This window comes from Terrapene carolina, unplaced genomic scaffold (assembly GCF_002925995.2).
Source record: "Terrapene carolina triunguis isolate 2854851 unplaced genomic scaffold, T_m_triunguis-2.0 Scaffold247, whole genome shotgun sequence".
NCBI lineage: Eukaryota > Metazoa > Chordata > Testudines > Emydidae > Terrapene > Terrapene triunguis.
This window is the reverse complement of record NW_020664598.1, coordinates 17,530,616-17,554,721: the sequence shown is the minus strand read 5'-3', so window position 1 is coordinate 17,554,721 and position 24,106 is coordinate 17,530,616. Positions and strand designations below refer to the sequence as shown.

Sequence of the window (24,106 nt, the reverse complement as noted above, 5' to 3'; positions counted from 1 at the left end):
TCTAATCTATTACCTATTTTATTGGCAGAATAACTGTAGTCTATTGTATTGAAGGTGGTCTATGAGGAAGAGGTAAATAGCAAAGCCAAGGTGACATTACTGGGATGAGTAATGACATTATTACATCTTAGCACAGCTGGATGTGGATTTCTTTAACTACAAAATTATGTCAAATGCAACAATTCTGGCAGATCATTTGTATCTCTGCCTCAATACACTTGTAGCCTGAAAAAGCAAAAATCTTAAGTCAGCTTCAATACTGCCATTTCAAGTTTATTCCACTATTCCATTAAATTAATCCACAGTTAAGGAAACTTGTTTTACAGTATACTATAAACAGGCTTTTCATTCAACAGAATTTGAAACAAAACCTAATGCTAATTGTCTTACGTTGCAGCCAGGAGACAAGTTGTCTCCAGCAGCCATTGTAAGATAATTATGATACTACCATATTTTAAGACTTAGCCCAGTAAAAAAGATTTACCAAGAACTGAGTAGTGCTGTGTCCTCTTTTCCATGGATTTATGAAATCTACAATTTAAATTTGAATCCTGCATAGATGTGTTAGCAGTGCAGATATTCAAAAAGCAACAAATGAGTAAAGAGTGATGAAAGGGGAAAGGATTAAGTGTGCAGAAAAGGTCTACATTAACCCTACATACCACATCCACAATTTTGCTTAAACATTTTCAAAAGGCATTGAGATTTACCAGCTTAAATGCTTTCCCAAAAAGATGAATATAAATCTAGGTCTTGTTTTAGTCTGAACATATTGTTAGATTAAAAACATGGAGTTTAAAGAGAATCATTTACACAGTATTTCCAAAGATTGCCACAGTGTAGGTGTTTAGGCATGGGATGAAAGCATGGACCAGGGCATCAACCAGTCTAGGGTTAGGCAACTACACTAAACTGAGATTGTACAATATCTACTTGTATTTGTGCACTTTGCAGCTTTCAGATATACTATGCGCTTATGAATGACCTAAACAAACACCTGATCAAAACTCAGACTGTTCTCCACTGGGTTTTGGGTGCTTTCTTGAACCTTGTGTGCTGCTACTATGTTTTTGTTTAGAGTACTAGTCTTCAACTGTCTACTCTGCTGCCTAGATTTTGATGACACTATGGTGAGAATATTGGAAACTACTAGAACTTCATCTAGTCTAGGACTACGACTGTTAAAATCCTTAGTGTTGAGAGAGGACTTGCTGGTAGTCAATACAGGAACTGTAAACAGGAAGACAGTCATTTGAGGTACTGTCCCATGTGTTTTACACTAATTTCTTGTAATAGTTGTAGCTTTGATAAAAAAGCCGTGTAGTGTAGAGTTAAGAGTTTATGTAAAATTGTCTAAATCTTTTAACAGCTGAAATTGCATAAACCATCTTTCAAGTTTTGATAAAAATTATGAACTATCACATTCTTTACTACGGCCATCCATAATCTATTTTGTTTATAACCTTAACTAGCAAGGTAATTGTATACTGGTAAGAATTTGTTTCAACTAATATACTTTAGCATATCTTCATGCTTTTCACTTGCATAGAATGAGCTATTATTATTACAGACAGTTATAGTCCAGAGTATGTATTCTGAATTGTTGAAAAGGGCTTATTTGGAAATCTGTTCACCCTCCACATAGTTTGCAAACATCTAGGTGCTTGTGTGCATGCTAATGAGTAGAGCTGAGTCAGTTATAAAAGTGTGGATTGGTAAAGACATCTCAGCATTTAAGAGATGAGAAGAGTTGCACTTAGATGCAGTCACGTTTTAGCTAGAAAATTCACTTGAAGCAGCATGGTCAACTGGGATATACAATTACTACCAGCTGTGACTCCTACCTTGAATCATTTCTATTAGATTAGTATGAACATATGGAATTGGAAACTGGAGAAGAATTTAAGGGTTTTAACAGCTGCTACTTGCTAAAAATCTAGGCAAGCCAAACTGAAATGATCATGCAGGAAGGGAATCAACAGAAACAGTTTTGGGATATGAGTGGATTAAAGAAGCTTAAAGCTAACCAACAATATGAAGTCAGGCAGCAGTTCTAGGCAAACAACTTCACATGTGTTTGAGACTTTACCTATATCTGCCTGTAGAAAAAAAATCACTACAAGCTGTATCTTTGGTTTACCTTGATGCAGAGAAAAAAAATTTAAATACCTGATTAGTTTCTTTTGTTGCACAATACTTGGTGCAAGTTTTGTCTAAGTGAACATTTCTTGAAAACCAGAAACAGCTTCAAAGTAAGAAAATAGTTAAGACTTTCATACCCTCCAGCAGCCTAATTTCTATTGATAGGGAACTGCCTGATATGAAAGGAAGGAGAAGCCACTCTATTGGACACTTTACTGTGGAGAGTCAAAACTAGCACGTTTACACTATGCTTACACAACTGGAGTGGGATTAAGGTTACTTAGGTATTCACAAGTTAAACACAGCTCTGGATGATCTGCATACCAAAGTGTTAGGGATATTAGCAAATTCACAGAACTATGAGCAATTTTTGAAGAGCCATAGAAAAGTGGGGAGAAATCAGGATTGAGACAAGCAAATAAAAGGCTTCAAAAAGTGATCTTTGCAGTTATCACCTGGTAATTAACCTTAGTACAATTGAATGGAGAAAAAAAAAATCTATATTCTTAAGGGATAACAGAACCATGGATACCCAGCATCTTTATAGAAATCTTGCCAGACAACTTGGTTTAGCTTAATAAAGTGAAGGTTAAGAGGTGACTTTCAGTCTAAATTCCTACACAGGGAACAAATATTTGATAGTGGGCTCTTCTAGCCTTCAGGGTTTTGTCTGCTAGATTTAAGATTAAACTAGACAAGTTCAGGTGGGAATAAAGGGGTAAATTTTCAGCAGTGATGGTAATTAACCATTGGAACAATTTACCATCACTGGAAATTTTTAAAGTCAAGACTATATTTCTAAAAAGACCCACTCTAGTTTGAACAACAATTGTTTCAGGGAAGTTCTATGGCATGTGTTTTACTGGTTAGATTAGATAATCAGCATGGTCCTTCCTGGCCATGGAATTGATAGTTTGGACAGAATTACATGATTAGCAGATGAAGGTAGTGTAGTTTGAGAGTACATCTGCACTCTATAAGTAGGGTAATCAAAACTGCCTAAAATGGCAACTTTTTCCTTCAGATCTGATGTATTCCGTGTTATAGTTGTTTACTGAACTTCCGTTTTCCTGTTGCAGAGCCAATACAAAAAAAATGGCAACTGAGCTGCTTTTCTTGCTCTATCAATTGTAGAACTTACCCCTAGAAATACACATCAAGCTGCATATTCTATCCTAAATACCTCAGTTGGGTCAGGGACTAACTGCAACTAGAAATAAACAGACCATGAAGCTTCAGTTAAAACAGATCTTTGCATATGACCCTCCTCCCTTCTTCAGATAAATACCTTAAGTAATTGAGACATATATGAAACCACAGAATGATGACATTTTACATTGTACTTGAAGCACTGCATTTCAATGCCTTAAAGCTGTACTTATACTCCAGTTAACGTGACGTGAGCAGCCAACACGGATAGAACACTGGTTGAACAACTTTGCTATATGGTAATATTACACTGAAGAGCTGTCTAATGAATTGCTGCAGGGATAAGTGAGACCCGATTAGCTTAAGCTGACTAAAGAGGGAGTTAATGAGATCTGCATATTAAACAATACTGTGAAATTTTAGATGGGAGTGAGAAATATCCTGATACACCTTAGAGTTCAGATAGAAAGATTGAAAAAACTCAAGTCCATTTAGCAAGATTTCAAAGCAATTTTACCAAATTGAGACTTGGGATAAGTCAACAGCTTAGGAGTTTGCAGCACGTTTGGGCTTTCTTCAAGTGTGATTTTGGGTTACATACACCACAGTGGAGTTTTACACCCTCTATACAGCACTTAAAACACTGGTTTCAATTCTGGAATTCAATACAAGGAACATCAGAATGAAAGGAATATACAGAACAAATGATTAGGGGTCTAGAGGAACTGTTAAGTTTAAGACTATGAAGTGTATTAACAGGCTATGTGATAACTAAAGGGAGACTGAAGTGAATATCCCTGGAAAAATGTAGAGGGATATAACTAGATTACCTGGGACATCTAAAATGAGATTAATTTAGATTGAATCAGGAACAATTTCTTAATTGAAAGATCTAGAAGTTAATACCAGCAACAGTAGTGTCCAAGCCATTACTTTGATTCATTTAGCACTGGAAAGGACAGAGCTCTGGAGAATATACAGCATTGGCAGAGGGAACAAACAATGAGCCAATGGTCTCTTCATCTAAAAAAAATTCAACAATTCAAGCACAGTTTCCTAAAATTCAGGGTGAAGACTAAATTTTCATGATTAAAAATACAATATACTTCACACCACAAGCTAGTGGACCAGGTTTCTGGCTAGAGTTGTATAATAAAAAACACTATAAAAATAAATACTAAAATGCATATTAATTTGTTTTATTGAGGCACAACAAGGCATTGTGAATAGCCCATACTTGAGGCAATTATATCAGTAGTGTAGTAAGCTGGACATCAATACAGTTAAAGGATAAGTGCAAACAATATACATTCACAGCTTAACTAGCAAGGCTACATCACAATTGATAAAGTGCCAAATTAGTGCTGATTCAGTAACCCGATCCAGAATTTCACCTTGCAAAACAGGACCACCATCTCCCAGATAATGGAACCATATTTCTATGAAATCGGTATTAAGTGCACAGCTAGTTTCCCCCCCCTCCACCAATTTGTTTGGAGCAGCTTTTGTAAACATTACACTGATTTCAGTCTTGATACAGGAGGTACCCTGAAAAGGTAGAATATTTCCAGCTACTTCCATAGATAGCGCCCCGATGCAGACGTAACCAGATCTGGTCCCCTTGGAAAAGCTGTAGGACAGCATGATTGCTAGCGGTTTCATGGTCTGGAGCCCCATCATTGGCATATGCAGACACTAGGACTTCTTCATTCTTCATAAGGTTTACATACAGTGGAACATTCACAGCCAGCTTCAGCATGTGGAAGATGAAGACATAGGTGCCATTCACTGGACAATTAAACCTACCAAGCTGAATATCAAAAGTTTCTCCAAGGTTATTCAGCAGAAGGTCAAATGCAATGGGCTGATCTAGAGTTCCAGGGGCCAAGTTAGATGTTCTTGCAGCAGAAAAAGCAACTCTCATCTGCTGCGGAAGGGGATAAACGTGCACTGGTAGTATGGTAGCAGCTTGGCTTGTCACTGGCATGTCAACAGGGGTGATGCTGCGGGAGTCTCCCTGCCCAGAGTCCCCACTATTAAAGGTTTCATTGTCTCTTTCTGGACTGCTCACCTGAGAAGAATCACTCCATCCTGCTGTTAAAGATCATTAGCAACGGTAAATGATTCTTAGAATTGGACAGAAGGATAATTTTCAAAGTGCAGGTTTAAGGTTAAGACCTGAAAGTTTATGGGTATTCTTGCATGCATGTTTACTGTATATATAAATGTACTACAATTATTACAATAATAAATAGTCAAAGGAGCCTTGTGAGAACAAATCTTTATTCACTGTCAAAACTATCTTGCTAAACAAAAGACTGTTCATTGCTCACTAGTCTTTCTCCACACCCTAAAGGATATATGGTAGCAGCTATAAATACAGCTTTAGCAGAACTATTTGCCATGTAGGTTTAATCCCAAAGTAGTGTACACCAACTGTTGAAGATTCTCAGAGTACGGGATGTTTATTTTTACTGATTAGCTCAAGGTCGTATGGTGACCAATTGGAGGATTAAGTTTCAGAAGCAACCCTTCTTATAAGCTTTCAGGAGGAGATATGGAAGCTAAATTAGTTTGATGAAGTCAGTTCTAGTGTGTCCTGATGGCTTACTCTAGACAAATAAGGAATGCAGTACCACTGTCATGGATATTAGAAGTGTCTTAATCTGAAAACCATTTTCAAGCAACTTTCTGCACACCACCAAAAAAAGGGAAAAACTACATTAGCTGTTCATTCAAGTAAAGTTTTAAGATGCAGTACACTGATAGAACATGACATGCATGTAATAGTTTTGTAAACATAAGTCACCCCAAATGTTCAAGGCAAGTTCTGTTTTTCCTACAAAGAAGATAATAAACTAACATTTTAAGTTTAGTATAGGAAAAACCAAACTTCATTAGTAACACTAACTGAAGTAGTATCTGTCTCAGTCCTCTGCTACAAGATTGTTTTAGTCTCCGCTTCTCTCATTTAGTCATCTGGTTTCCTCAATTCCCTTCTTCTGAAGTACTCTCTACCATGAGTTCTACCTCGAGTTCTACCTGATGAGCAATTTTCTTCCTGTCTATTTTCTCGTCTGTAACCTAAAACACAAGAACTAAGGATTTCATGATCAGATCTTAGTACTAAAGTTGCTGACCTGGTAAAACTAGCTTTTCTATAACTTTAAAAACAAAATTTTGGTTTTAAAAGTAAACAATTAAGATTTTGGTCTGCAGCCCCACTCCCTCACTTATTCCATGCCCAGCAATAAAAAGCAGGGACCTCTCTCCTTCACTCACAGCAAGCTCATTTTCCCCCACCCTATAATGTTTTAGTCTGCAATTTTTTTTTGCATACAGAATATCCTATTAGTACTCAAACAAAGATTTCAGGATCAGTAAGGTTGAGTTTCAAAAATCTATTTGTTTAGTGTTTATATTCCAACCTGGAGAGAAGTTACGCTGCACCTAAAATATGACAGCTTCACACTGAAAGCTATTTCCCATATAAGTGTAACCTTGCCCAAGTTTTTGGGATCCATATTTGCTAGACAGCTTATCTACAGACAGGTGCTAAGATTATATACATATACACACACAAAATAATACTTAGAGCGAGAGATATAGATAAGATTAAATATAGATACACACACACACACACACACACACACACACACACACACACTTAGCTGGCCAACCAAGACTTGAGTGAAATAGGATTAGCTATCAGCTACAGGATGCAAAACTGGCACCCTGTGAATATTTCTATTCATCTTAAAGAATGTTTTCTACTTCTATTCATACTGCAGACATGGAGGTATGGGAGACCATTAGATCTGTCAGAATTAAACTGTTCTAGTTGCAAAATCTTTAGTACTTGCAATGATTTATTAGCCAGGGAGGACTGCTAGACTGGAGATCCCAGACAAAGTTTAGTGCTTATTTTGAATAGGATTTTTACTCTGGAACAACAGAAGTTTGATCTAAGTTATATTTGTGACCCCTATGCCTTTTATACCATTACTATTCAGAATATAATTACATTTTAAATGTTTTAGGCACATGGTTGGGGATATCATGTTAGCCTTACCTCTTGAGTTTGATCGAGGACCGCCAGTTACTCCTCCTCGTTTATAGCACTGCTGGTAATTAACATCCTAGAAGGAACAAAAGTATTAGTTAGTACTCTTAATTATCTTAAGAATGAGACTACCAACTAGAAAGTTAGTATTCTGTAGCACAGGCAGTACACTTAGTTTGCTTAGAAAGTTAATTAGTATATGCTTGGGGATTTTTGACGTACAAAATATACATGATCATAAATTGCTTTCCATATGTCCAGAGGCTAAGGGTACGTCTTCACTACCCGCCGTATCGGAGGGTAGCAATCGATTTATCCGGGATCGATATATCACGTCTCGTTAAGACGCGATATATCGATCCCCGAACGCGCTCACTGTCAACTCCGGAACTCCACCAGAGCGAGCGGCGGTAGCGCAGTTGACGGGGGAGCCGCAGCCGTCGATCCCGTGCCATGTGGACCCCAGGTAATTCGATCTAAGATACTTCGACTTCAGCTACGCTATTCGCGTAGCTGAAGTTGCGAATCTTAGATCAATTCCATCCCCCCAGTGTAGACCAGCCCTTAGTCAATATTCACAGATCTACTTCCTATTTGCCAAACTCCAGCCATTCAGTCTACCCTCTTAGGTACTGCAGTGTTCTTGAAACTTAATACAAGCTCTGTTGAACCAGTGAAGAGAAAGATTTCACAGCAGAGCATCCTCCTGTCTACTACTATGCACCTTCAGCTCCTTAAACTTCAGAGAAGAACCCTTGACATGTTAGCCTGAGCATCCCAGACATCAGGAGTTGGAACCACGTCCAATATAACCAGGACCCAAACCATGTGGCGATTTAAAGTCAATACAGTATTTCCATTTGCAGTTCAGTGCAAGTCAGACACTAGTGACATTTGAACACAGTTCCATATGAGTAGCATTATTTAAGATGACCTGTCAGTCAATGGTAGTCCCTGGTACAGCACATTACAATCAACCCATCTCAAGATAACAAGGCATAAATAATTTGGCAGTCTGTTACCAAGAGGAATCTCGGTAGCTATGTGTAGATCAAGACAGTATTGGCTACTGGTGCTCATAGGAACCCAGGAGCAGAGAAGACAATGCTAGGGGTAGGCATACCTCCCAACACTGGGAGCAGATGCATCTTTTAAATCCACCAGCCCTACCCACTTTGAACTTCAGCCAACTTGCTTTCCTCTAGATTGGGAAAGCAAGTTGGCATTGGGAAAAATACCATTCAAACTGGAATTAAGATGACATGAAGGGTCCTACAATCCAAACTATTGTTTTCCTGTGCCCCCTATAGAGCACAGAATGACAATAGAAACCTGTGGTAGATGAGCATAGTGGTTGTCTAATGCAACCTTCTGAAAAAATGGAAATAAGCAATTTTGGTTTTCCCTGAAGGATGTGCAGGCAAATTGCCTAATATATTTGTCAGTTTTTTGATGCCAACAGCATCTAACCTGCTAGGAGAGAACACAGATCAATCTATACTATCCTCAGTCTAAAAATCAAACTACAAGGGGTCCTGAAAGAATTCCTCCAGTTCAACATCCTGTTTACACTTTGTCAGGAAAGGCAAGCCTCAGGTCTAAACCTAGTTGTCAGCCAAGATTAGTAGGAGAGATCAGATTATTTTACAAAGCACTTAGCAGAAGAGGTATCTGAAACAATAGTAAATTTAAAAATAGCATTGTGTATTGTACCAACAAAAAATTTGTATTATGAAATTTGAACTCACTTTCTAGTTTGTAGCCAAACCTCATTAACTTCCTGCAAAATGTAGGACACATGAAAGCTACAAGAAAAAAGTAAATCCTTACCCTTTGAGAATACGGAATTCCAGGATAATCTCTACCAGCAAACTGCAGCTGGCCATAGTTGCCATTAGGTATTGATGGGGATCCTCTATAAGCATCAAAACCTGCTCAAAATATAAAATTAAAATGCCAGAGTCAGTTTATGTTACCAACATTCAAATAAGAATTTTCCTTTAGGGACTGTCAGCATTCATTTAAAAAAAAAAACAGTTTACAAAATGTGTGCATGCACAATTTATTCCGTATTTCAGAGCAGCTTTGTGTTGAAGTCAAATGCATGGCATAATCATTAATGTCAAAATTAAAACTCATAACAGCATTTTATTAGAACTCTTATTCCGAACATGGTCAATCTAGTCCGCAAGAGTCTCAATTACATTAACAATGTAACTTACGAAAACAGCACCCAGACACAAGAGAGTGTACTCATAAGTATTATTCAAATTGGCTCTGCCATTAAAGTGACTGAGTATGTTGGACTTGCATAAAATGCAGGATTTTAAAGCAATGCCCTTCAGACATGGCAGATTTAAGCCCAGATGCTGTACTTTGCCAAAATGAAGAACTACTGTAATCATAAGCTGGTGACAAGTTCTTACGCATTTTAGGTACTGTTACAACAAGAGGCTAATTGTAGTTATAAAGTGAACACTACTCATATGAGCATAGTAAGCTACTAGTACCAGCAAAACCAAAGCAGTACCAGCAACTAACGAGGTTCCTTCAGACTCTCAAATTGATAAAGTGTGACCCATTTATACTTTGTTCAATCTGTCAAAGTCCATGTAATCAAACTGTAGGACCATACTCCATAGCAAAATTGTCAAACGTGACCCATGGGCCAGAACTGGCCCCCAAGCGCCTATCCTTCCAGCTCCTCCCCATCCCTCTCTTCAAAGTAATCCAGTAATCCTGTTTACTACTAGTTCAGAGGGGTCCAGAGGAGAGTTGAGGAGTGAGCTCATGCCTGTTGAAGCACAGGCAGTTGAGCCCCTCTTACAAGCCCCGTCCCGGCTCTTTAATACTCCTCTGCCAATTACTATAAAGTGCTAATGTTTCACATACGGTATGTTACTTTCCTAATTTCAATGCTATTAGCTCTTAGGATTAATGCACAGAAGTATCTGGTTCTAGAGCTATATCCCCTACTACAGCTAGAACTGATCCCTTCACAGGGAGGTGGTGAAGCAAGTGAAAGTATACCTTTGTAGCCACCAGGGGAACGATATGAATTGGTCAGTGATCTCCCACCTCTGGCAGATCCCCTAACAGATCCACGACTATTGAGATAAGGCTGAGTGGGTCTGGTGAAAACAGTCTGTGCTGGATAAAAGGCAAGGCTACCATTGCTTACAGGAACAGCTCCGTCGGGTTGGTAATTAACTGTTTAAGAAAGGGAAAAAAAAGAAATTAGACAGTGAATTATTATACCTATAAGTTATTTCAGCATTGAAATCAATGTTGGATGGAAGCACTAAACCCAGTACGTTTTACAGCATTTATTTCCGGCATTAAAAATAAGCAATAATGTTCCTTCCATTAGTCCCACAGAAAGTTTTTGAACCATACCTTTCACCACTGAACAGAACTGATGCACAAGGCATAAAATTGTTACAAACAAGTACCGCTATTCAAGCCCTCTACTTCCCAGAAGAAACTGGTTGAACCCATTCTGGACAGATTCAGGCAAGATCTGTTCAGTGTCTTGCTATATATTTCTCCTGTGACAAGCCATGACAAATCGAGTCCATATATAGACATTTAAGAGTTTATTCATTGTTTTAAGCTAGCACTGTCCTCCTGTTAGGTCATAGGATAACTAAAATAGTAAACTTCGCATAGAGAGAGTCTGGCAGCCACAGTACACCATGAATATTTTTGGCAATAAAGGAGAGTTAGTTGGCTGATGCTCAGTCCAGGTCAGAGTGAGGTGATGCTGCTAAGAGTAGTGGAAACAACCAGATATGGTGAGCCCAATCTACTCTGATCAAGGTTGTGTTCCCAGCATGTGTTACTAATCTTCGCAACTAGGGAATCCAACAACCCCAACCAACATTGCAGTGCCCAGGAATGCCCATCATTGTGCCTGGCCATAAGATTGACGTAAGATCCTGCCCTTGGTACAGTGGTCCATGTCTGTCACCTCAACATTGCATTATTTGAAGGTGCTCTACATAAGGCTACCCCATGGATCAATCCGGAAACTTAAGCTGGTGGAGCAAGTGGAGGCTAACCTATTAAATGGTGTTTCTCAGTTGCAGCACATGACAACAATGTCCCATGATCTGCACTACTTTCCTATTGGTTTCTGGCCTGAAGTTTTGGTGGTTTGACCTGTCAAGCCCTAAATAGCTGGGGATATTGCTATGTGAGACTACTTTGTCTCATGTTATCCTGCCAGTTACAACCACCAAGAGCACTTGATTCCCTTAGATTTATGTGGGGCTAGTGGTAGAATGTTCTCAACTCCAGAATGAAGTTTTCTTGGATCTGTGCAGGCTACAGTGGAAGTGAGCTTCTAAAGGGAATCAGATTTATGGGGGAAGGGAGTTTTATGCTCTTTAATTTTACTTTTTGTAATATATAGCAGGAGTGCCTTGAGAGATGCCCTTTTTGTTTTTTGTGTAAAAACAAAGAAATTTGTCAAGATTTCTACTTGCCAAAACAGAAAAGACTGACAGTTTGTGCAATCCCTGTTTCAGGCAGGTTTAAGAACAAAGCTCTGTCCTTCATTGCACATAATATCTCAGAGGTCAAAGGCAACTGCAAATGCTTATCTGAGTGCAGAGTTTGAATGACTTATTTATAAAGTGACAAGTCAGCAGTATCAATTTCATATGCAACAGACTCCTGATTTGCCTTTGAACTTAGTGATGCTTCTTGTTTACATCTGAAATTTAAAAATCTTCCAGCTCAGATTTGCCTCAGTCTGGATTGGGACTTGCAAGAACATCCTACCATGGCTTAAGAACCTCCCTCTTAATCACTCCTTAAACATAATACAGAGAATCTTGGTATTTTTATCTCTATGGAGACATAAAACCTTATATTTATGGGGGAGATTTTCAGTAACAAGTTATGACAGTTTTCACATTGTGTATCAAGTATTTTGTTTATCCATGTATTTTCTACATTTTTACTTCCATGAAAATGGTGGCAAAGGTAGCAACATTTAAGTTAGGAGTTCTTAGAAGCCTTTCCTGTTTACCTTCTCCAACATCATTAGGACATACATTCAGTATTTGGTCCTCAGTGCAAAGCAGTTCTCCCCTCACTTATTGCCACTACCTCTATTCCCAGGACCTTTCCAGCTAATACAAGTTATGCAGAAGAGTTCCCAAAACAAGCACACTACAAGAGTCAAAAATAACTTTTCCCCAAAAAACAAGAAAATTGAAAATACAAGTTTAATCCTGAAGACAGAAGCCTCTATCTTAGAGATAAAAGATAATTCTGAGGGTAGATGGAAATCATGTAACACTAATTTGTTACCTTTAATACTATCAATGTACCATCTGTACAGTACTTATTCCTGCACAAAAGTAGTTCAAGACATTTCAAAGTTAGAAAAATACTGCAACAGACAACTTACAAAAAGGGTTACTGCCTAATACTGGAGATTCCAGACAGACTAGTCCTATCTGAAACAGTTCACCACTATCACAAAATTAAATCTTTATTTAGTGCAAATAAATACCATTTCTTGGTGACTAAATCTGCCTACTGGGAATTACACACAATCATACCAAGATCCAATTACATCTGCAACCAGTGCATGCATGTGCACTGTTTAGAACATCCCTTTTCACCAGGTTAGTAATTTAAAATTCGGGTTTCAAAATAGTATACTTCAGCAAAAACACTCAAACAGGTCACCTTGAATTACAATTCTACTCCAAGAAGTGACTGTCAAAATGATCATTCGCTCTCATTTGATTTGGGCAAATTTACTTTGTTTACAAGTAACTAGTTTCAGACTGCTATCCCTGCAAACTCCAATTGGGATTGAAAGTCAGGCTGGCTACTTGTCACACAGCGAGAGCAATCTGGACTGGTTATTAATGGCAGCAATACCTATGCAACTACATTGTCAACTGCACAGACTTAATTGAATAAAAGCTAAACTCCATTTTACCTGTATTGCACCTGCAGGGGATTACTGGATTAAAAGCAGTAGAGGTTCAGGAGCAGATTAACAGACTGAAGTGTCAGTTTGATAGTCACATCAGTCTAGAGTGTCACTTGAAAGATACAGCCACGTACAAAGAATTTTCCTCACCTGTTGGCAAAGTTTCTTGTGAAAGAGAGTTTTGCTCTGCAACATGAGTGGACTGTAACTGGCATTGAGGAGGAGTTTGTGTACTTGCTGTAGAAAAACTCTGGTTATATCCCACAGAGTATGAGGAGTCATCTTTTATTTCCTGCTCTTTACGTGGAGGCAGGGGTGCATTCACCTTAAATACCTGGAAAAAGTATGTTTTATTTAAGCAAAAGCTTAACTGTTGATTAATACTTCACCATTTATACTACAGTAGCACCTAAAGACTCAGTTCAGGGCCTAATTGTGCTATACCCTCTGCATGTCCCATAGCAGGTTAGAGTTTATGCCCTAAAGAATATCTAGTCTATTTAGACTAAATGTGGAAGTTAACCCTATTTTAGATACAGGGACTGGAGGCACAGTGACTAGCCCTCCATCACCAGGTCACAGTCTGTCAGAGCCTTGACTTCAGCTCAGATCTCCAAGCCCTAGTCTAGTGCCTTACCCAAGGCTCCCATCCCAACCCCATACCTTTTTCAAACACCAGACAATTAACTTTTAAAGTTCTTACTATAATGTTTAGTTATTGCTGGCAATAGCCTGCTTTTACCAAACTCACTGAAACCCAAACCCTGGTCCAGAGATGTAGTACCACCTCAGTGAATAGTCTCACTACTGGAATTCCCAGCACCAGCTGAGTTAGAAAATTTTTGGTTGGGAAACAGGTTCTTGGCAGCTAACCACATGCACGCGGCTTTTCTGCTTTCATTTTTACTACACATATATACTAACCAAGCAGAGGCAATTCTTTTCTGAGGCTGTCCTTTTCTGAAGAATAGCTGCCACGGCACAAGCTGTTTGATGCTTAGTGTCAGTCCTAAAAATGCTTTTGGGAGTGTTTTAAGAATGATGCATGGACAAGTTCAGAATCTTAAAAGGAAGATTTGTTTGGCCTTTAGCAATACTAGTAGTGGAACCATTACTAGTGTCTTGTAAAGTGGCTGGGCACTACAAGGACCTTTGTTACCTTCAGTGAGACAAGAAATTCAAAATTGTACCCAACGAGGCGAGCACTTCAGCTTCTACCTTTAACTGCAAATCACATACTAAGGTAGCCATCTATCCTATGGTACAGTGACAGATATACTATGAAATGTGGGGAGACAGCTTGAATTGTTAAAGGCAAGCAGGCAGTCTGTATAAGAAAGCAAACCACTCTGCCATCTATATGAAGTTCTGTCACTATATTGAGATTATGCAATTTGAACTTCTTTTGGGATGGGACAAACTATTAGAAATAAAAATAATTAACTATCATTTGCAAATAAGGTATACTAATTATCCAGGGGACAACAGCAAGGTTATTATTTCTATTTTATAGATTACCTCTAATTGCACAAGCTGTTGGGATGGCAGAGATTCCCAGCCACCAGAAACCAACCACAAGCTCATGAGGATAAAGCAATGTGAAATCTAAAGCCATCTCATGGATGAGTCATTATCTTGGGTACCAGAATTCAAGCTGCACAAAGTGTTTAAGGTTCTCATGTTTCTCTCAGTGGCTTTAAAGCCCTGAGGCTGATAATAGGAATGGGCAAGGAGATGCTACCTGAAGGAAGACTGGTCTTATTTCCTTCTTGGGGTTGGAATGCACAGTTAAAAAAAAAAAAATGCAAAGTCACCCTGGAGTCCTTTAGGGAATGGAGGACCTCATTCATTTTAGAATTAAAAAGCTCATTTACCCTCAAAGGGAAGATCCTCAATTGTACTTTGGACCTCCCTGGAAATTGAGAGGAAAGAAGCTAGGAGGATATTCTCATTGCCTTTCCAGAATCTGAGCCTGTACTAGCTGACCTGACTGGGTTGAGCTATACTGCCTCTTTCAGCAGGGGATCTAACCCTGGACGTGGCAGAAAATGTAGGCTTGAATGAATATGGCTGTACACTCCAGAGCATCCAGGGCTAATACAAATATAAGTACTAGGATGGGGCACATAAGGGGTAGGAGGAGGGATTTTTCTGTTAGCCCAAGGTAGTTTCCTGCTGACTGAGTCCTCCCCTGAATGCCTAGTCAACTCCCACTCTGCTACCCAAATGGAGGAGGGAGCAGGAAGCATGTGGTAGGAGATGATTCCCTATCATAGCTCAATGGGGGATGAAGGGAAGGAATTATATCTAGCTACGTCCTTCCTTTTGATATTTGAGGAGGCTTGCATAGAGTGCTCCAGCAGGAACAATTTTAGGCAAACCTTTCCAGCACTGAATCTGTTTAGAGACAGCATGATCCCTGAGTGACTTTTTCCATGTAATACATTAGTCTTCTAGGCAAAATAGACACCTGATCATTAAGCTGAACCAACTTCAGACAGGGGGCAAATTTTGATTCAAAGATTTTTGTCTCTGCCATATAGAGCCTCTGTAGGGTAAGGAGCATTTAGCCTAAAAGGATGAGTCTCTTGCCAACTGGCAGAAAAAAAAAGAAAAAAGAAGTAACACTACAACTAACACTAGCATGATGCAGAATGACAAAATGGCAGGGGTTCTATACCACTGCCATAGCTAGCAAAAAGGAATTGAGGAATGGTTGGGCCTGTTCCACCCTTGGATGGAGTGTCACAAGGACATCTAGGACACAGCTCCAACACACCCCGCTGGTTAAGAGAACATGATCTCTCTCAGGCACATGGAGAGGAATCCATGTGATCATTTGAAGCAGCATGCCTTTCAACAGGCATCTCCAGTTTTCCTTCCCCTCATATGGTTTAGTTGCATGTCTTTCCCAGCAACACATGGTCAGACTAGACTCAGTCATTTGAAAACAGGGCCAAATCCTTAATCTTTAGGCATGGCTGGACATAGCTCAGTGAGCTATAAAACCACTACCATCTGGGTTGGTCAAAAATTTAGGTTTTAACTTTAGTAGAGAACATGCCAGCCCCATGATTTGAAAGCAATGCCTTATTTTGATATGTAGCAACCCCCACTGGTACTTTCAGAAGTTAATTGGCTCAGTCATGTCTAGCATGTCAACTGTGAAAAGGTTTACAAACAAGGGGTCCTGACTAACAGGAATTTCATTAACAGATTAGATTAAAAAATTAGCATATTAGGAATTCAGTCACCTGCAGCTGCTGGCCTATTATAAATAATATTTGACTGTTAACAAGGTGTGGTGCTTGATTTTGACCTACACAATGGCAGCAGAAGAGCTTCTCAGCTCATGGAAATATCCTACTAATGAAGCACAGAAGGAAAGGCAGGAGCAACCAAAATTTATGACTAGACTGACATTGAGAGGTCCTCAGTTATAGTATGTGCTATCAAGTTTTGCGCTGAAACCTAGACAGTGCATTTAATAGTTTTAAGGCTGAAGTAATAATTTTTAAGCATTCTTGTCATGAGTGCTTTCCTGTTTATCCTCTACAAGAGCTATACTTACAGTCTGCATAGCCTGAAAGGGAGCTGCATTTATGGTAACAGAACTGCTGCTTGCTGGAGGAGATTGAAAGGTTTGCCCCTGTGACACTGGTGACATGGAGGTACTTGAAGTAGGCAGTGGTGACTGTGGGTCTCTTGGCAGGGGAACAGTTGCCTGAGGAAGGAACAAAAATACATAGTGAGGTCACTTGATAGTTATCAGGCAGTAATACAAAAAGTTAGTCTAGGCATTGGAACAAACCATCAAAAATCAGCAGTTTCTGCAGGTTGACATTTGGACATAGCAAAGCAACAGAATAGCTTTTGCTTACAATTTCAAATCTTGCTGTGCATCCTCAGCAATCAGTACTTCTATTGCAGTCTATTGATTAAGTGAAAGAATGTCCATGGACTACTAAACATACCAACCATCATCATTTCCTACAAAAGGAAACTACAACATGGACATAGACAGCTTTTTCCACAACTGAAAGATATTAAAGTGCCTCCTATTGTATACAGATCTAAGTATGCCTCAAAATGTAGAAAGTAGTTCCTTGATCCCAGAGACAAAGAAGTATGGTGACCTCTTTCCCACCAGAAAGGTTCAATGTTTAATTACCAAAGTGGTCAGTACCGTAGTGCTGAAACAGTTTCCTTGGTCATTTCAGTATCAAGTCAATGCCTATGTGCAAGTACATTAATGCTGTTTAAGCCTCCACACTTGTCCCTTCCAATGCTAAAATGAAGTGTGCTGCAATCAGTGCAAAATGCTTTGGCAGCATATCAGAGCACTGTAGATAGGAAAGACTAATTTAAAACTCACCCTAAGCAGAGGGTTAACAAAAAGGAAAGCTTCCACCTTTCTGAGATGCACTATTGAGACCAGGTATTTAGCATACGAAGTAAAACGGAAAACCTAATTTAGATCTGAAGCACCTAGTCACTCAGATTTACATTGTTAATTTTGACTGAGTTGTTCAAATTAAGTTTATGAGCAGAGATTTAACCATATGTGAAAAGCAGTTACTCACCTGGGCAATTTCAATCTTTTTGGATATTACTGGCTCAGAGATGCATGGGCTTGTCTGATAAGGTGGCTGAGATGAAGTATAATTCTCAATCTCTTGAGAAAGTGGTTCTGATGTCTGAAAGGACAAAAGCCTTAACAGATGTAACTTAATTATCAGTAGAATGTTGCAGAAATAGGGAAGTTTATAATTTGAAAAAGTGTTACCGTAATAAAAGGTAGTGTGTTGATGCATTCACTTTGGATCCACTGTGTTTACTTTGAGCTACATCTTTTACAAAACTACATGTGTAGCATGGCATTCTCAGTTTGCTTTAGCCAATTATTACCCAGAAAAATCGATAATTTCCCCTCAAAAAGCAAGACTGTCCTATTCAATCATTTCCTCATAGGTTACTTTTTAATCAAAATATCTGTATCACACTGAATAGAGTTACAGGCTTGAAGGCAGTATTTTCAAGTCACTACGAAGGAGATAATTCTTGTAAGTGGTAAAAAAAAATGACACCCCCCGCCTCCCAATTTCCTTTTATGCTGTTAGTACTTTATAACCAAAACACATTTGCACAATACTATGCATGTATTTGCTAGTGCTATTCTAAACTCCCTTAAAACAGAGGTTGCTGTAATGGCTTAGAAATTTTGCTTTTCTGTGTGGGAGACTTGTTTGGTTCCTGGAATCAAGACAATGCACAGGGAGAGAAAACAGTTTTGTTACTCAGCAGCAGTACCTCTAAGCAGTTGAATGGAGTCAATGTCTTTAAAGAAGGCCCCAAATGGTTTCTGCAAGAACATAGTTATCACATGGAACACAATGAAGGCCAACGAAACTCCAGTGGGAAGTGTCAGTGTTGTCTTGATATCTTACCTGTGGTGTCTGTGGTGTCATAAGATCATCAGTTTCGGAACCAGAAAGAGTGTGATCAGCAGATGCTAAGGAAGTATTTGAGCCATGCAGGGTAATGGGAGAAGCAGCAGCCTGGCAGGAAGAGAAACTACTTCAGATAAAGTTAATTGGAGATAACAACCCTCAAACTTAGTAGTTCTGAAAAGCCTTCTGGCAGTTTTGTTAAAGTGCATGCTTTAGTTTATAAATTAGCATTTTCATGCCAATGCTTGGAATTTCGCTAACATTTATGTCTGCCTATAGGCCATTATATAGGGTTCCTGACACTTAGATATTGCTCTAAATAGGACAACACATGTCATACAGTATTTTTGAAAATTCATCCTAATTTTTCTTCAAGTTGCTCTTAGATTTGCTTTTAAATATATTAGCTGAGCCACTTGAAACAGTTATTTAAAACTCAAGTGCTACTGGTCTGAAATGAGTGAAATGGAAATTTCTTCCTTATACCGTTATTGGAGGATGATGCTCGATTATTCTTAGATAATATTGCAATAGGCACACTAAAAAGTCAAGGTCAACCATCTCCTGGTAGGCAATGCAAACAATTCTCTTGATTTTTTCATATTACCTAGATTAGTGCAGATCCTACATGTGCCTATTCAGAACATAGGACGTACCTCATCCAGTCCATTAAATACCCCAACTGTGTGGGCGAAATCAGATAAATCTCTACACTCTCAAATGAACTCACTCAGAAAAATTACAAGACAAGTCAAGACACCCTATCACATATGAGCCAACACTTTTCAAAGTGATCACTTCATATCTGACCTATCAGTCCTCATCCTCAAAGCAAACCTACACAAAACACCATCTTCAGAAGATGAGCCTGGGAACTTAAATTCATAACTCTGCCAGACACTAAAAGTCATGGTCTCAGACACTAGTTTTATGGCTCATTACAACCATTCAAAACCTACTAATATTCCTTGGTCTTGTGACTGCAGAAGTGATAATCACTCACTTCATTTTAAGTGGTTTCTTGCCACCTGTATTAACCCCTTATGCTTAACTATTTGTCCCACCGTGTATTTAGCTGCACAACTCTGGTTCTTTTCCAGACTTGAAGAGGAGCTCTGGAGCTCGAAAGCTTCTCTTCCGCCAACAGATGTCTCTCTCTCCCTCTCCCCCTCTCTCCCTCCATTAGCTGTGCTGGCAATGGAAAGCTAAATCCAAATACATCTTCCATACTGTGAAATGGAGCTTATAAATGTTATTTTCACTCGTCTGCTATTACACTGAAGTTAAGATGGCTTACAATGCTTTTTTGATATATAGCCTAGACTATAGAGCTATATATCTGGTGGGAGTTAGCTTTGAAGAGATTATAAAAACAACAACTTGATTTTAAAGTTCTATATTGTTTTAATTTGGTAGACCAAATAAAATTTGGTCTGTCTCAGGACAGCAATATTTTGGCATAATTTCCCTATACAATTCCTCAGTTATTTCTGAAAGCACAATACATAAATCCTATTAAAAAAATCACAATTGTCTAATTCTATAGAGCAGTACCCTTATTTTAAGTTTACCTGTGGTGGCTGTTGAAGAAAGTCATTTTGACTTGACAGTTTCTGTTCTTTAGAAGCTTTGTAAAAATAAGAGTAAGGGATTAGTCAAGCAACATATTTGCCTTAAATTTAACTACAGCTTCAGCATAATTCAAAGATCTGATTTTTTTTTTTTAAATCCTTAAATTTGGGCAGCTACACTGCCCTTACTATACATCACACAGTAAGCACACCAGAAAGCTGAATAAATTAAAACCTAAATTAAGTCACTCACATTTAGGAAGTGTAGTTTCATCTTGTGAAGTTAAAGGTCAAAGCAGTCTCCAGCAACAGAAAGACTTATGTATGGAACAGCTATTTCATTAAGATTACTTGAATGATTCAAGACAAATTTATTCAAAGTTTCAGATGTAGAAGAATGAACATTTAGATTTTCTTTCATTCCCCAAAACACATTACAACTGACTTCTTTTCCTGTTTTGTAATACACAATTTCTTCATATATTTTTAAAAACAGTCCTGTTACCCTTCAAACCTTAATAGCACCAGCATAACTAGAGGCAGTTCAGTATTAACTGTTGCACCAGAGGCAATAGGTATGTGTAGGAATTCCATAGGTTGTTAGAATTCTATTATAAAACGTTCTGTGTCGTAGATAGGTACACAAGTACAATCTGAAGGACTGAATCCTAGGTGAGAGGTGAAAGTACTGAGCCATAAGAACTTGACCATGTATAAGTGTCAGGTTGCAAGACAACAATTGTTCCACAACACTGCAGCTTCATGCATATTTAAGTGTTGCTGTAAATTATTCTGTTGGCCATTTAATGAAATGTTAGCCATTAGATTTAGACATTGTGAAGGAGATGGTCAGATTCTAGACAGAATTTTTTTCCATTATGGCTACTGGTGATGCACAGTGCAAGTGAAACATTGCTCCATTCAACTTCCAGAACTTGGATTCTATTTAAGATATTACCTACCTACAGGACTACCTGCTGGAGTTACTGACGGTAGTTGTGATGAACAAATAGCACTTGGTGAAGCTTTATCAACATCCAGGATGGACTCCTTAGAAAGATTACCAAGTTCATGAAATGGGAAAAATTAGGATTGTTCAGATCAAAAAAAGATCACAGAAGTTAAATATTCTATAGTCTGCTAAAAACTCTCATTAATTTAGTCAATAGTAACTAGCTCTACTCCAGTAACAAAGCAAGTTATTACAAATTTGCTACAATATTACCACTGGCACAATGGGGACCCAAGCCCTGTAGGTGTACTTGCAGAATAAACAAGACACATACCTGCATGAAGTTGTAAGTCCCTTGTATCTGAGTCATCAAATCTTGCAGTTTTTCCCTCCTTAGTATAGGATCCTTTGGAAGATTAGAAGTACAGCAAAATTCTGCAGCTGACTGATGTCCAGGTTTAGGCACCTAATATGTAATGAAAGAGGATATAAACAGATGCAGGAGAAAAACCTGCAGTAAGTAGTCTGACAAGTGTCCTCACATGAACAGATGTTTAAGAATCAAATACCACAGAATAGGAAGTGCTAAACTGGTTATTGGCATTTCCTGAATAAAACTTGATGTACAAGTTCACACTTTGTTCACTTCAGAAATCAGTTTACTGTAGTCGGTGGATTAAGCTCGTGGCATTAATTCACTATGTTTTTCCACGTATGCAACACTTTGTTCAAGACAAAATTAGGTATATTTATTCAGCCAAACAAGCAACACTCAGCATTTAGTACTGCCTAGCTAAACACTCTTAGCAGTTTTAAACCTAAACTTGGATAGGAATTGAGTTTTTAAACTAAGCTGCACAATTCTCAGAGATTTTTGAAGTATACCTCCTCCCCCAGCCAATTAGAATCATGAGTGATAGAATACTGAGTACGTGTCTTTTTTTGGAAGTGGCATTGCCAGATGATTTAAAGAAACAGCAGCTAATAGTAGGTAGAGCTACAAACAAAGTTGCTTGGCACTAACATCTCAGAAACTTGCCCTTTACAGTCTGAAGCTTCAAGTGTGGCATTTCCTGCAAAAATGCTGCATTAGCACAAGTTCAGATTTGGGCATGAAATACACATGAAACATACCCCAGTCCTCAAGAAAAAAGGGGTTTTGAATGCAGCTTTTTGTGGATCATTTCAGACTTTAGTTGGTCTTTTAGCTTTGTCACATACTCAAACCAATCCACAGAACCCATTCTGGCTTGTTCTAAGATCTGTAGAGTGGTTGTTTCCCCCACAATGGGGATCATCCCAAGAAAGGGGTAAGGGAAATTTTCAGTTGAAAAACACAGATTAGTTACATAGCAGAACCACTGTTACTTTTAGAACTTTTAAAACTAAATGCACTGTAAGAAACAATCCTGTATTAGCACTGAGTGACTAGATGATGTAATAGATCTTTTGAAAGACAAGTTTGCTGGAAAAGATGCCACAGGAAGGAAGTAGGCCTGATTCCAATTACATTGGATGGGACAGATCAAGGTATCAGGTCAGACAGAAATGGAGGACTACTGAGAGTCTACAGGCATGCAAGAGTCACTAGTAACAATCATCATAAGTTTGGCTAAACATCCAAAGCTTTGTAGTCTTATTTGTATGCTACTCAGTACCTTCTACAAGCATTCCCCAGTTAATTACATGTTTCATACTCCATGCCATGTCTAGGTTAGAGAGTGCTCTTGCAGAGTTCTGCATGTTTATTTACTACCCAGGTAAACTCAAAAGTGGAAGAGTTAGAAAAATGAGAGTAATTTAAATGGGAAACAGTGGAAGTGAACAATTCTACATTCCTACAGGATAAGATTCCAAAGGCACATTGCTCTCTCTAGTTTGTGCAGCTAGACATCTGCACCATCAGGGTGGAAGAAGAGCAGCCATATTACTTCAGTTTTATGAATGTACAATGCCAATTAAACATAGGATACCCTTATGTGGAGAAGATCATTTTGTGTCCAAGTTATGCAGGAACAATGAACTTCAGTTTGCTAATCTTGAGGTTTAACTCAGCAGCTGTATGTACATGTTGGCTTCTCGGTATCCATATTAGTCAAGCACAGGATTGGGGCCAGGAGTTATTCCTGTGTAGAGCTCAAGGCCATTGTTAACCTTATCACACCCTAGAGAATTTTATGGTTTTTTTACATTTCCCCCCCACACACACACTATTACATCCATTCACCTTTGGTCACCTACAGCTCTCTACTCAATCCTTCCCTCTTACCCATCCATGTACAGATTTCTCCGTCACTCCTGACGAGCATTTTCAAAAAGGACTATTCTCCTTATTCAAGTTGTACAGACTTTTGGCTAAAAAGGGCTTTTCATGCTTTCACATATCAGATGTGAAAATCTTCCCACACAATTATACAAAAAGCATAACTGCAGTGTACAAGATAACCCAAAAGTAAATGGAGGACTTCAGAATTAAAGTTACTTTTTCTTCTCCTCAACATACAGTTCCTAAAGGTAGTTAATTAGTGGTGGGTATAGAATTAGCATGAGCTAGCCTCTTCACGTGTAATAACCTCAACCTTATTCACATTGTTGAAAAGATCTGAAATTATGTCGCTCATTACAGAGCCAACAAAAGCTTTTAAAAAACAAACAGTTTTGCTTTGGTGTGTTTAAGTGAATATATGTCAATCCTACAAAATTAGTGTGCGCACACATACCAAAGAGATTCCATTGTATCTATTTTCAGATATTTACAGTAACTTCAGTGTTCATGTAATGCTGGAAGTCAAGTTCCAGTAACACTCAAGTTTAAGTGAAAAA

General features: G+C 38.5%; 1 protein-coding gene across 4 annotated transcripts in view; it reads right to left on the bottom strand.

Annotated features, from left to right (window-relative positions):
* Window positions 1-4,469: 4,469 nt before the first annotated feature.
* The window catches only part of CAPRIN2 (caprin family member 2), a 63,258-nt gene continuing 43,621 nt past the window's right edge, over window positions 4,470-24,106 (bottom strand). For 3 of the 4 annotated variants that reach the window (XM_026657532.2, XM_026657533.2, XM_026657534.2), the window contains 11 exons: window positions 21,618-21,749; window positions 21,294-21,381; window positions 20,332-20,387; window positions 18,758-18,868; window positions 17,894-18,007; window positions 16,882-17,034; window positions 13,461-13,644; window positions 10,385-10,564; window positions 9,185-9,285; window positions 7,364-7,430; window positions 4,470-5,385 (listed from right to left, as the gene is read on the bottom strand). In XM_026657532.2, coding sequence (XP_026513317.1) covers window positions 4,817-5,385; window positions 7,364-7,430; window positions 9,185-9,285; window positions 10,385-10,564; window positions 13,461-13,644; window positions 16,882-17,034; window positions 17,894-18,007; window positions 18,758-18,868; window positions 20,332-20,387; window positions 21,294-21,381; window positions 21,618-21,749 — 1,755 coding nt within the window. In that variant the 3' untranslated portion in view covers window positions 4,470-4,816. The remainder of the gene's footprint in view (window positions 5,386-7,363; window positions 7,431-9,184; window positions 9,286-10,384; window positions 10,565-13,460; window positions 13,645-16,881; window positions 17,035-17,893; window positions 18,008-18,757; window positions 18,869-20,331; window positions 20,388-21,293; window positions 21,382-21,617; window positions 21,750-24,106) is intronic. The other variant, XM_026657535.2, reaches the window with a different exon arrangement.